General features: G+C 48.7%; 2 protein-coding genes across 2 annotated transcripts in view; one reads left to right on the top strand and one right to left on the bottom strand.

The window, feature by feature from the left end:
* Positions 1–7,972, top strand: part of RBKS (ribokinase) — a 68,017-nt gene extending 60,045 nt beyond the window's left edge. Inside the window, exon 8 of the mRNA XM_040551418.1 lies at positions 6,843–7,972. Coding sequence (XP_040407352.1) covers positions 6,843–7,016 — 174 coding nt within the window. The 3' untranslated portion in view covers positions 7,017–7,972. The remainder of the gene's footprint in view (positions 1–6,842) is intronic.
* Positions 7,897–13,377, bottom strand: MRPL33 (mitochondrial ribosomal protein L33). The gene is made up of 4 exons (XM_040551421.1): positions 13,267–13,377; positions 12,561–12,579; positions 10,326–10,432; positions 7,897–8,211 (listed from the first exon to the last, which is right to left on the bottom strand). Exons 1-4 carry the CDS (start codon positions 13,286–13,288, stop codon positions 8,162–8,164), a joined length of 198 nt encoding a protein of 65 aa, XP_040407355.1. The 5' UTR covers positions 13,289–13,377; the 3' UTR covers positions 7,897–8,161.
* Between the last annotated feature and the right edge of the window lie 670 nt (positions 13,378–14,047).

Genomic DNA, 14,047 nt, shown 5'->3' with positions numbered 1-14,047 from the left:
GCTGTGCCTCATTTTCAAAGGATGGGTAGATCGTGGGGCTCCTCTTATAGTCCGTGCTGATCAGGACCTCCGAGTTCAGCCCGCAGATGTGTCCAAGTGGGTGTCCCTAAAATTCTTCTTCTTGACTTCAGTTCGTTTCCCGTCATGTGAAATGAGAGCAGTATTACCTACCTCCAAAACAGCTGCTGTACAGGGGCTTTGAACATGCAGAGTGGGACTGTCTGATGTTACCAGATCTCTACTTTCAGCTGTGCTTTTTAGATGGCATATAAAAATTGCGGAGTTGTGAATGTTGTATGTTTTATTTCCAGCCTTCACCACAAACCAGATAACTTTCCAGGGGAATTCATGCATCTGTAATGCTTGCCTCTGATCTTTTTAGAAGCAGCAAATAACTAAATGTAGTAGGATGGTTCAGAAAGGGAAGAAAATGTATGCAGGAGGCCTTGCATCGAGATTAATCTCTCAGGAATGCAGGGGGTTAACGGTCAGGCCGATTAATCACTGTTAATGAACCATCAGGAAATCTGTCAGGAAGTGGGTAAAAATTCCTGACGGCTGATGCGAAGCGTCGTGTGGTGTGCTTTGGTTTTGATGTTTCCCAACGGAGAGCCTGCAGTGGGTGCCGTTGGGTTACCTCGAAGTTCTCAAGGCCTGTGAAGGGCTGGACGCCGTGCCGCCCTTGTTCAGGACCCACGCAGTGCCCATGCAAGTGCACGGCAACATCGATGCAAGAAAGGCAGGGACTGCTCCTTCCCACAGCTTCCCAGAACAGGCTGGAAAAGATACAGAAAGGAAACGCGATCGTTCCTCATCCCTCCAGCCTGAGCCCCAGCGCGAGGGGGGGAGCCGAGCAGGCGGCTTTCCCCGCGTGGCCGAGGAGCCGGAGCATTAGGGCTTGGATACGCGGCTGAGTTAATGAATTGCTTCGTGTTGACCGAGGGTGAGGTTTCGCAGTTGGCTCGAGCTGATTCAAGATCACGCTGCTGCTGACAGGAGTGTTTCTAACCTCTTTCTCCTTTGCTCTGGCCTGGCCGTGCTGTGGGAATCCAGCAGCTTGCTGGGCTGGGTGGAAACGAGTGTTTCTGGGTCAGTGCTGGCCAGCCTAGCCCTCGGCGGCTGGGGGAGCTGCTCCGCCTCACCGCCGGGCTGCACAAGCGCAAGGCCTGAGGTGGGGGAGCGCGTGGAAGCATGAGACCAGGATAAGATATGTGTAGGGACTGAGCCGTTCAGACTCGGCTCCAGTCTGTTCTGAAACTGCAGTCTGAATCACTGGGAGTAAGGGTGCACTGTCAGCCTGCAGCGAGCACAACCCAAAATGTGTCAGCTTACCCCTCCCGTGGTGTCGGAGCTGCGGCTGAGCGCAGCCCTTCTGCACGGGGCCAGGAGGAAGGGGCATGGTGGGGCGTAACCATCCCCCGAGCCGTGGGCTGGGGGCACAGACCACATCAGACGGGAAGGGCAGAGGGCAGGAAGAAAGGACCAGGCCAGCTCCACTGGCAGGGATTTGCTCTCTGCGTTTTCCTTTGGCTGCAGGCACGTTGGAGCTCGTCTTCCTGACAAGGCTGCAGAAGCGCCCCGCTACCAGAGCACGGACTGAGCGCAGAAACGCGGTCATGATCCAGACCCTAAAAGTCTGAGGCACAGAGCGCGTCTCCCAGCACTTCTTTCTCTTCAACACGAGCAGCTTTGCTGTGCTCCCAGTCTGTGCTGCTGCAGAAGCCTAGGTTAAACCTAACAAGGTGGGCCCTGCGGTGTGTTTCAAGCTCATTTGTTGTTTTTTTTTTTTTATTGCAAAAGGTAGTAGTTCCATTCTAAGGACTTCTTATCTTATTGCAAAAGGTAGTAGTTCCATTCTAAGGACTTCTTATCTTTTTGTTCTAGCTCAAAACTCCATGCACAGATACAGGAATAACTGTGCTAGTGGAAAAGCTCTCTGTAATTTCTGGCATTTCAGGCTTAAGAAGTTTGGGACTAGGAGTCTGGCCCTGTGAGCACAGCTGGACGGAACCCCACCAGCGTCTGTGGGGCTCCCTACAAAGACAGAAACCCTTCCATGTGGGTCCAGGCACCCCAGACACCACGGGAGTAGTAGTCCTTGTTAGGCCTCAAGCTTGGGAGATTGTTTGACGATAGTCAAATGACTTTAATTTCAAGACAGTTTCGAGACAGTGCAGTTAGCTTAATTTAAAGACTCTCTTAATTCAGTCTGCCAGAATATCTCTCCAGTGAAACATAAGCAAAAATCGGGGAAAAAATATTAAGCCCCCCGCCCCTCCAATCAAACAAAAAAGTATTGCACAGGCAAATAAATGAAAAAAATCAAAAAGCAGCCAGTACTATTTCTGGAAATAAACAGTTCTCCATCACATAAGGGATAAACATAGAGTGTTTTAGGGAGAAGGAAATCATAGAAACCCTCCCAAAATGCCGTATGAGTGATTCAGCCACCATTACCAAGGGGTACTTTGCTCCCTGAGCATTTCATCTGAAATTCTCTCTCAGCTGAGACATAGACCCCCTTGGCACAAGAGCTTCTGAACATATCCCGAAGGCTGGAAACGCTTCCCTGCTTCTACAAGTAACCATCAAAGCCCAGCCCCATGGTTCCTGCGTGGAGACAGAGGTTTTCCCTGCTCCCACGGAGATGTCTTTGCGGACGGGTGTTTCTCTGTTATGTGGAGTAACTTGTAGTTTGGGTCCAGGGCAGGCAACAAGGAGCACTGAGCAGATGTGACACAGAGGGGTGTCACCCTCGGCATAATCCAGTGCCGCAGCGTTGTGAACTGATAGAAATAAAGCAGGAATTCTCCAAGGCCTTTGTTGGAGCTGGGCATCTCTGTACGGCCGTGTATTTAGGCTGCGCTAAGTCCGTGTAATCCCCGGGCTGCATTTGTTTGTGTGCTGCTGTGAAAACTCCTAGGAGACTGTAAACATCATTGCAAGAAGTAAAGTTGATCCTACGTTAGAATGCAGTTTTTGACAGCTTTTGGATTGCTGTTTTGATTTACTCACTAAATGAAGAGTTTATAGTTACAGGCAGTACAGGCTTACAACGTCTTAAACTGAATGAATCCATTTAACATACAGAGTGCACGTGGACTGCGACTTCTGGAAGAATCATCCGAGGAAAGTTTTCTGAGGTTCAGTAACAAGGTCAAGGCTTCAGGAGCCAGCCCCTGCTCCGATTCCTGCACTGCTGCCACTACTCTTCCCCAGGAGGACAGGCTGGGAGGGCAAAGGGTGAGCAAGAGGTCACCCTGAAAAAAGGCAGCGCAACTGCAACAAGACTGTGAGCTGTAGCTTTTGCCTCTTGGCCTCCAAATATTTCTGGTGAACAAGTCATCTTATTGTATAAGTGAAATGCATCCTATTATGCTGGGCATGACTGATTGAAAAACACTTTACTTGCTGGAAAGACTGGTGAACAATATAGTTTCCACTTACAAAGCACTTTCCATAAAAAGCTTTTCAGGGTAGCATCGTATAAAAATAGTTAGACTAAAGTTGTGAACCAGCTTCTGACAAATCAGGGCTAACAAAAGCTAAGGTATAAATAGAAGTGTTTTCGTGGGTTTTCTCTTCTCTAGAGTCACAGAATCTCAGTCAGTGCTGGATTGTAATAAACAAAAATGCCCTTTTCCAGACACAGAGGAAAACAAGGACCTTCCAGACTAGTGGCTCAGCATATAAATAGGTTTTAAAAACTGTTGCAAAACCATAAAACTTAGTCAAGACCGTAATATTTGCATTTTAGAACTAGTCACACCATATCAGACCAACTTTTTTTTGATCTAATTCTTTATTTCATTTCATACAAACTAGCATCTCTTGCTTTACGGAAAGGTTAAGCAAGTTATATTTTTACAATTACGGAATGAATTGTCTCCAGGCACTCAAGGATATGGGGATTATCTCGAAGTCTGCAATGTATTAGGATTCCTGGAAGACAAATGCTGAAGAATGTAAAATATTACAGATCCTGTGTTTGTAGTTTGTCAGTGGGTGGGATAAATGCGTCTTCCTGCTCATTTTCAAAATCATTATTCTTGCAGAGTATGTTGTATTTTTTTCGTGTAGCATGTTTTGGAACAGCTAAGTATAAACCCAGTATTTGCTAATCCAGAGTTAAGCAAGCTAATCTTGATTTTACTCCGAGCCAGTTCCTCCTGCTCTGTGTTGACCTTTTCTGAATCCACCGAACTCCACATAGTTTAATCCACCCTACCAAGGAGGGACGGTCTGTTTCTGTAGGCCAAAAATACTTCTTTCTGCAGCCGAATCAGTTCTGCTGTTGCTCTCGACGTTGTGTTTGATCAGTCGCGTCTGCACAGACCAGAGGCAAGGCTGAACAGGGTATCTATGTAATCAGTCTGATACATGCCGCTGTTCTTGGAGCAGGAGCTCCTCTACTGAAACCACCCCCCACAGAAAATGCTGACTTACTAACAACTGAATTTATGATATCCCTGGGGTCTGTAGTAGCTGAGCTTTAGAGATACTGCTTCAGTCTGTCTATGGAAAGTAAAGATTTCAGCCAAAATTTACTTTTATCAAATCCTTTTGTGTACTCTCCGATCATCCCATAATCTTTTCTCTTGAAAAAAAAAATACAAGGACGCCTTTTTCCATTCTACATGGCAGTCTGCTGCTCGTCCCCTTTTCCATCGTTGCAGTCAGTTAGTACCATCCCACGGCCACCGTGACTTTGCCAGGAGAATTTGGGTTCCCTCTCACTGTCACCTAAACTAAGGCATACCTATGTGCTGTTAGTTTTCCGTTGCTCCAGAGTGAAGCAATTATTTGGGGTGGCATTCAGTTATCTCCATTAACAAAAATGATCAAAAAGACAAGATTCCATCCCGTGCTGCCGCCACGTGTAGTTTGTGCATTTGACACCGGATATTGAGAGTATTCCTCATTAAAACAATGTTTGGCCGCTTGCGTTGCCCGGTAATCAACTGTGTGAAAAGCATTTCGTGTAAAAACGACGAGCCCTTCCTGCTAGCCCTGCGGCGTAACAGATCTGCTTGCTGAAATTTGACTTCTGTCTGTAACAGCAGTGCCAAAGTAACTTTAATAATTAATCGCGCGCCGATTAGATTATAAACTCTGAGATGGGCCAAAGATTTTTGTATTATGCATCAGACAAAAGCTACTGGCAATGCTTAACCAGCAGTCACCTGTTGCTGCTCCACCTGCCATTGTGGGAGCGCTCTGGGAAGCGGGGGAGAGACAAAGGCCCAAGAGACCTCGATAAAAGCCTGCCCCGGCTCTGCCCAGCCGCACGGGGTGTTGGAACAGCTGCTGCCGCAGGAGCTTCGCTTATTGACTTGGTGTTTGTCGAGGCGAGAGCGGACAGCATCCAAAATTCAGGCCTGGAGCGTTAAGAGGGGAGTTCCCTGGCTGGACCAGCAAGGCAGACGGCACTGCGCAGGGCTGGGCGAGGGGAGCGCGGCGTGGCTGGGGGCAACGCGTACCCACACTCACCCGCTTCATCGGGGCTCCTTCACGGCCGTGCTCTGCCCTATCAGCTGCTTATACAGATTTCTGTGGAAAGGGTGGTGGGTTTTATGGTATTTTTTGTTGTTTTTTCAGGAAAGATATTACATACAGCCGATTTTATGGTGCGCGTGAGTGTAACAGTGAGAACCACTAGAACTCAGAATTGGAAAATTACTTCCTCTCCGTAATTTCCAGTTAGAAGTTTTGCTCGGTTCACTTAATTGCATTTTTCCAGGCCCTTTGCTCTTGCCCCATGACTCTTGGGGCCTGTTGTATCCTCAGAAGTGTTTATTACAACTACAGAGGCAAACCCCTTAGCAGAGCTAGTCCATATGCAGCTTCTCAGATAAGTAAGATATTAGCCATGTGTACAGTGTAACACTTTTCCTGGTATAAAAGTATGCTTTAGAAAAGGACCTGAGAACGAGCTTCACCATACCACTGAGAATTGGCCTCAGAAATCCAGCCAGCTTTAGAGAAGGAGCGGGAAGGGACGCTGTGGAATGAAATGTGCCAGTCGAGTTAAAAGTGATTCATTTTGCCAGTTGTTCAGTGCGCTATAGAGCCCTGAGCATCGTAAAACAAGAGTTATTGTTAAAAAACATTTGAGAGGCAAACAGTTGTCTTCCCCTGCTGGTCAGAGCACAACTCGGGGCAGCTCTCATCAGTGACAAGATCTGGGGACTGGAGGCTCGAGAGCTGCCAGAGCCCAAGCTGAACGGCACTGTCCTTCAACCCCTGTAGTCAAACTCTGCGCAGGTGGCAAAGCTCACCCCAGGAATAAGAGTGGCTTACATGATAGACACAGTGTAGACCTTCATTAGCGGGACCTTCTTAATGAGAAACAGCTAAGGTCTGGAGGCATCAAAATGTATCATTCTGTGACTAGGAATTTACAGACACCACAAGCCACATTTTTCCCCTTTTCTCTGTCCCTTCTACCACTGCCCTTTATGAAAAACAGAAGTTAAATGAGAGAAAAATAGCTTTAATGAAACCTTCAGGTTGAGAAATCAAAATCGACATTCCAACAACAGGAAGTTTCAAAAGCAGTGTTTATAGCAGCACGGTAGCCGAGCTGTAGCACACTTGCCTTTCTTTTTCTTTAAGCCATCTTATGGCACGTACCTTGATTGAACAGTGGGGCATAAAGATAGTATTATGGCTAGACTTTAAAACTGCAGCATTTCCTAGGCATGGAAAAGTGAACTGAACTCTACTCCCAAACAATTTCCTGACTCCTGCAATCAGTGCTGCAACTTTCGTCTTTCCAGCAAACACATCTGAATCGCTCCCCTGCGCGAGGAGGCTCTAACTTGTTTGTTATTTTATTCTAGGGAGCTGGAGACAGTTTTGTGGGAGCACTCGCCTTCTACATGGCTTACTATCCCAAGCTACCCATGGAGGAAGTGGTCAGGAAGTCTAACTGTGTTGCCTCAGTGAGCGTCCAGGCATCGGGGACACAATCTTCGTATCCTTACAGGAAGGACTTGCCTCAGGACCTTTTCTAATTGATATTGTCTAGCTCAATGTACTGATTTTATCTTATCCCAGACTGCATTATTCTCCCGACTGCACAGACGTTCCCCTCCACTGACTGGAAAGAGCAGGAAAATCTCTTTGCTTCTCATTTGAGGAATCCTGTTAGCTCCTGTTCTACGGTTGTAAAGATGGGGCAGGCTGGTTATCTTTCAGACACAGCACAGCAGCTCTCTCTGGCCCCACACGTAGCCACCGGGCTGTGGCCATCCCCCAGCACACCATCCTGCACGGGATACAGGCAGAGCTCACAGCAGCACGTCTGGAGGGTATTGGGCCCCTGGTAACGTTTTGACCTGATTTTATCAGAACTCGAGGGGCGATGCCAGCACCGTGCTCTGCAGCCTGCCCACCCACATAGGGTCCTTCGTATGGGAAGGGGGCTGAGAATGCTGCTGAGCTGACTCTGAAATACGTGTCGAGCTGTATTGCCCTAAACAGAGGTGGGACAGCTAGAGAAAACCCTCCAGCAAATCCTGTCAGAGATTTGGCAACCTACTTTCCTCACATTCAGTAAAAATCTAGAAGTTAAAAACCCGGCCTGCTTACCTGGCCTGAAGCACTACAGCCCTATTAGCCCTGCTCACGGCTTTATCCACCAGCACATCTTGTTCCACCAGGTTCCCACTTCTCCTTCCTGGCCCAGGAAGGAGCTGGCGCGGCGCTGCCCCTCCAAGGAATGAAACCACATCGTGGTCACTACTGTTGAATCTGCGGCTGGTAGGTTAGAAAAACTTGCGATCCTGCCATTGAATTCCTGCTGTGGAAAATGTTAATTTTTATTGCCTTATAAAACAATAGTTCCTTTGAAGATTACAGCCTCTTTCACAATGGAAAACACAGACAATGGGATTTGCTATTTAATTTTTTTTAATTGAGTACTGTAAAAATAACTCAAAAGATAAATAAATGTTACTGTGATGATCTATGTCCAGACATGAAGAATTTTCTCTCTCTACATTGTTTTATTCACAATGGCCTTCAAATCACAGGAGACGGTGATCCCAGTTCATTTCCTCTCTTTTCAGCCCATGCTGCAGGATTTCTGAATCAGCATTCACCCGGTTCTCCCCCCGAACCATCCTCTCCTCGTGCATAAATCAAGCGCAGTCATTGTTCAGATAGAGCGGATTTTTCTCTTCTCTGTGAAGAGGACACGTTGTTTCGCTATAGAGAAGAAAAAAAAAATCTATTAAGAACCCTGAAGTGTTAAGACCCAATTCAACAAGCCTACATCCCTTTCTCCTGGCTGCCTTCGCTGCTGAAATGACCGTGGAGCAACCACGGCTGGCGCAGCGCTGCTGTTAACCAGCTCCTGAAGGAGTTGAGCAGTGCTTTCGCTTTACCACATGTAATTTTTAGCTCCTAAGAGGTCCCTTTTACCTCCGTGAAAATAACCATCAGGATTTAAGTGGCTGAAAACATTCACCAGCTGCTGTGTGTGACTATTCTGAGTCACAGCTGTTTGATGTAGGGACAAAAATAGGTTCTTACGGCTTTCTACTACTCTCCAGCTCCAGAGCCCAAACAACTACAGATGACAAGCTGGATCCAGGCAGTCTCACAGATCGACTGGAAAGTGAAACAGAGCCTGTCTGCAACACCTGATGCAGATGTTAGCAAAGTCAGCTCGGCTACAGGCTAAGCACAGTCGACGCGTTACTGAAAGAATGCGGACAAAGCTTTGCAGGGCCATCTGAAAAGCACCACCGCTCCGATTCAACTTCAATATTCATTCCTTTGAAAGTGATGCAAGGGCAATCCACACAGTAACAAAATCGCTCCTTCCACATAAAAGTTTCGCTTTAAGAAATCCTCCAACTTAGTAACACATTCTGCTGTTGCAGTTAGGAGGTAGTGAAACTTGGGCACTACTGCCACTACTTCACCAAACTCATTCTGTGGAGGGCCCAGGTTTTTGAAAAGTACAAAACATAAGGTGAAAATGCATGCCAAGTGAAAATGCTTCCTAACATATTCCTGATGTGAGTTGGTATCTAGACTCAAATTTACTTCCCTTCACACATGCAGCACTTTCTCACATCAATTTCTCACTTGTGTTCTAGTATAGGCTACAAAGATCAGAGCTTTTTTTCTTAATTACTTCCAATTTCTTACTTCAACAACCTACTACACGTTCTGCAACAGAAGCACTACGTAGCCTGAGCTCTCCAGTCTTCACATATCCCGCAAGTCGCGAAGCTCCTGGAGGTACATTTTGCACAACGTTCTCGTGCAGTAAAGGGAACACTAAGTTAACATTTTCTTATTCGGGGAACAATCCCGGGGATCTCTGATTCCCCTGGGTATGAAATTCAGAAGGAAGGCCATAGCCTCTGTCAGCAGGAGTACTTTGATGAGTGCATACAGTTTCCCCAGTAGTGTCTCTCACTTGACATAAAGCTCCCGGTCTGTTAGATCTGAGTATGAAAAGGTTAATTAACTAACAACAAAAGCCTGCACCACATAGCTCCTGGTCATGTATTATGTCATATACTCAGAGCTGCTCAATACATCTCTTCATGCTAGGTTTAAATAATTCTTTTCTTGCACTAGCTCCCCCCAGTTTCTAGCCTCATCTGGTTCAGTTTCAGAGTTTCCCCAAATTAATCTTTATAATGTTAGCTGCGGACTGCCTCCTCCCCCAGAAACATGAGCTCTGTCACCTTTCAAAAAGCTCTGTGAGTAAAAGGCATCTTGTCAAGTGCCGTAACTCACCACCAAATCAGATTCTTAAATGGAGAAAATTTGCAAGGACCAGAGCAACATAAAACAACCCACAAACCGTTATCTAGAGAGTGGTATCATTCGGGGAGGAGGAGAAGTGCTTCTTTCTTTAAAAGAAAAAGTCCATTTTGTAAGTGATGGGCAAAATTTATTGTCTGGAGAACCCATGGCAGCTGAACAGAACATTTCTATTGAAGCACGCTTCGTGTCTGCTTGTTGGAGGTAGCAGTCTAGCAAACCACACAAAGAAACAGAATGAAAGAACTCCTGTGTCACTTTGCTTTGCCACTGACATGTGGCATGGCTGTCATCAAAGACTCTGAAGTGTTGGGCAAGTCCTTACTTTGTTTCAGTGCCACAATCTGTAAAATGAGGGTAACGTTTACTTCCCAGTGGAATGTCATGAAGAACAGCAACTGTACAGTCATCTGAGTATCAAATGTGTTATGACATATTCTGCTCAGATGGGAAAAATCCTGTTACTGTCAAGCTTTTACCCCAGACAACCAGAGCAGCTTACACAGAGCAGGCTGACTTCTTCCCCAAACCCTTACCGATGGGATCGTATCTCAGCAGGACCAGTTTGTCCTGCAGTCGCAGTCTCCTGATGTTGAAACAGTAGCCGGTCTCTGCTGCGCTCTTCATCCTCACCAGAATGTACCTGAAGTCACAAGGGAGGTGTCTGCATCAGTGCACAGCACGCAGCCACGGCCGGCCGCGTGTCTGGCGGGGCACTGCCAAGTGGACAAGCTTTAGCGTAAGCAATTTGTCACATAAGATAATTCATTTCAACTGCATAGATGTTCTGGATGGGACCTTTAAAATAATATGCTAAAATTATTGTGTAACACACAAAAAGAGCCTGCTATCAACTATAAATTCCAGCATCAAGCTGAAGTAAATAACTCTTAAGCAGTACACAAGCCCAGAGAGAAGTAGCTCCTCCACAAAACAGGGTGGGGGAGTAAGGGAGAAGAAGAGGAAAAAAACAGGAAAAAAAGAAAAAAAGGAAGAAAAAAAAATCAACACACAGTTGAGTCACTACAGCTTAAATGATAATGGAAAGAAAGGAAGAATGATGGTAGTTAGAGACGTTCAGGCTGCAGATAGTGCCGTATCTCAGACTATCACTTCCACATGCAGAGAGGAACCGGAGCAATGGAATGGAACAAGAGGCACGCAGAAAGGAGAAGCAGAGCTCCTCGGTGCCCTCCGTCCCTGCGGAGGCGCAGGACCTGACATTTGCCTGGCCGGCGGGAACCCCCTCCCCACCGGGTGACGCTGGGCACATGGAGCAGGCTGGCGGTGGCCCCGTGTCTCTCACCGTGCAGCCACTCCAAGGCCTGCACGGCTTCCCGGAAACCGAGGGCACCTTCTGCATTTCAAAGGAAAGGTCAAGGCCTTTAACCATCTGTAAATGACATCTTTCTCTCCCACTGCGATAAAGGTTTGGCTACACCTCCGCACCTGGGCACTCGGTTCACTTTCCCGGATCCGCCTGCTTCCAGTTCGGTCACATCTCACCTTGGCAAGACCCCGTCCTCCCTCACTGGCACAGCTCTGCCCCGTGTCCTTTCCGGAGCTCTCCCTTTTCGGCTTTGCAATGTCATTTACTGTGATGTACACATAAACAGGGAATCACCAGCTTCCCTCCGACCAACTGCCCGAGCATCGTCTAGGGATCACCCCGGTGACTGCCCTCTCCTGTACGCTGCCGCAGGTGTGATGTGCGGCACCAGCACCCACACGGACTCCTTCCCCTGCACCTGGCCCACTTCCTCAAAGCCTCTGTGCAGTTTCCCCTTTTGGGGGGAATCGGTGGTATCAGTATGACCAGGCATACTGAAATTCTTGAGTACCACATACTTCAGGCCAAGTCCTTTCTGAACAACACGCCTTGTTCGTGAAACCTGCTGCCCAATGAAGAGCTGTAACTGGGAGCTCAGGCAGAGGAGAACTGTGGAAAGCTATCAGGACAGGGGGATAAAAACGGGGAAGCACACAAGGATAAATAATGTATGTAAGGAGATGAAATATTCCTGAAGTATACACAAGACCACACAACAGAGGAAGGAACAGCAGGAAAAAAAAGGCAAGGAAAAGAGATAGCACTATATTAGCAATACCATTTTTCACCTCAAGAAAAAATCCTGCTTTGCTGTGTTTGTTTCAGCAGAAAGCTAAGATGTCAAACTGCCCTCTTCCCTGTCGCACATGTGCTTGGAAAGTGACCCCTTAGTTTCAAACCTTGACAATTGTGCAGAGCCCACTAACATCTCCCCTGAGCTGAACTAAAGAGCAAATCAAGATGTCCAGAGTACTGAGTGCACCCCTTCTGCTCCATCACGCAATGTGCTACGATCGGGAAGCCTCCCGTGCCCTGTCCGCAAGAAAGGTTCAGAGCAGCTGCCGTAAGTCCAGCCTGCAAACAGCATGAAGGTCCCCGTGGTACCTCAGCTGGCCCTACCTGGCTGGAAAAGCACCAAAGGTAAGCAAGAGGAAGATCCCGTGGGTGTGCTTCCCCTGCACAGGGCACTTTGGGTAAGCGACAGTACATAGGACAAGACTTACCTTTGCTGCAATGTTAGAACACAAGTGCTTTTTTTACACCACTCTGTACCTACCCATGTAAAAAAACGTGTGGAAGGACAGAAAGGATGCAGCTAGACTCAAGGGCTGCAATTCTGTCATGTATGTTAAGGAATTCTACATAGGTCTGATATTTTGTAACGTCACTTGCTACAGGGGGGTAGCAGAAATCAAAGACCGGTCAGTAAAACATCACTTACTTTGATTTGCTCTTGGCCACTGTTTGTTTGTGGGTTTGTTTTTTTTTTTCAGCATGAAGAAAAGAAAAAAGAAACAGTTATTATTTTATTTCTTTTTATTATGCAATATATGTAAGGGTACAGTTTCCTACCGCCTGCCGCTGCGATAACCCCGGTCAGACAGGCAGTACAGAGGCACTCAGTGCCACAGAAGACACCTCACTGCTTCTCAGGAAGGGCGCTCAGGCGTCGGAACGGGCTGCCCGACCTCTCCCTGAACACCCCCAGGGACGGTGACCCCACCACCTCCCTGGGCAACCCGTCCCAACGCCTGACCGCTCTTTCTGAGGAGAAATGTCTCCTCATTCCCAACCCGAGCCTCCCCCGGCGCATCCTGAGGCCGCTCCCTGTAGCCCTATCGCCGTTTATCTGCGAGAAGAGCCCGGCCCCGGCCCCGGCCCCCCACCCTCCCTTCAGGCAGCCGCAGGGAGCAGCGGGCTCTCCCCTCAGCGGCCCCCCGCGCGGCACGCCGGGAGCTGCAGCGGCGGCGCGGTGCCCGCTGGGAGCTGTAGTCCCGCCGCAGGGCCCGGCCGGGAAGGTCACGCTGCAACCGCCGCTGACAGCCGGGACCCCGGCACGGCACGGCACGGCCTTGCCGCCGCTCCCCGCCCCGCCCCGCCCCGCCCGGCCCGGCCCGGCCCCTCCCGCCCCGCCCCGCCGCACTCACGAGCCGCCACCGTGAGGAACATGGCGCCGCCGCCCCGCCGAGCCCCCGCCGCTCACGGCCGGACCCGCGGAACCGCCCCCAGGGGGCGGGGCGGGGCGGGGCTGAGCGGCGGGGGCCGGGCGGCGGGCTGTAACGGTCGTTAACGGTCCGGGCGGGCGCGTGAGGCGCCGCTGGGAGGGGACGGTCGGTGAAAGCACTTGTCCTGCTCTGAGCGGGGCTCGAGGTTTTGCTCACGTCTACAAAGTTCACAATTTCCTCTCCTCACATCTCCAGAACTCACGGTAGAGCCGTGGCTTCTCCTCCCTCGCTCAGCAATTAGATAAACTGTTAATGAAGTAGTTTGAGTCCTTGAGTATTTAGCAATTAGGGCAATAAAAATGGCAGCTTGACACGTTCAGGTGGAAAACAAGACTTGGGCGTGACAGCACGCAGCTCATTTGATGTTCTATGGCTTGAAAATCACAGGATCACAGAGTGGTTTGGGTTGGAAGGGACCTCAAAGCCCACCCAGCTCCAGCCCCCTGCCATGGGCAGGGACAGCTCCCACCAGACCAGGCTGCCCAAAGCCCCATCCAGCCTGGCCTTGAACACCTCCAGGGATGGGGCACCCACAGCTTCTCTGGGCAGCCTGTGCCAGGGCCTCACCGCCCTCTGAGTAAAGAATTTCCTCCTAACCTCTAATCTAAGTCTCCCCTCTTTCTTCGTTTAAAACCATTCCCCCTTGTCCTGTCATTATCTGAGCAAAGAGTTGCTCTCCATCTTTTTTAAAGTCCCCTTTAAG

This window comes from Cygnus olor, chromosome 3, assembly GCF_009769625.2.
Source record: "Cygnus olor isolate bCygOlo1 chromosome 3, bCygOlo1.pri.v2, whole genome shotgun sequence".
NCBI classification, from domain to species: domain Eukaryota; kingdom Metazoa; phylum Chordata; class Aves; order Anseriformes; family Anatidae; genus Cygnus; species Cygnus olor.
This window is presented reverse-complemented; position numbering and strand designations above follow the sequence as displayed.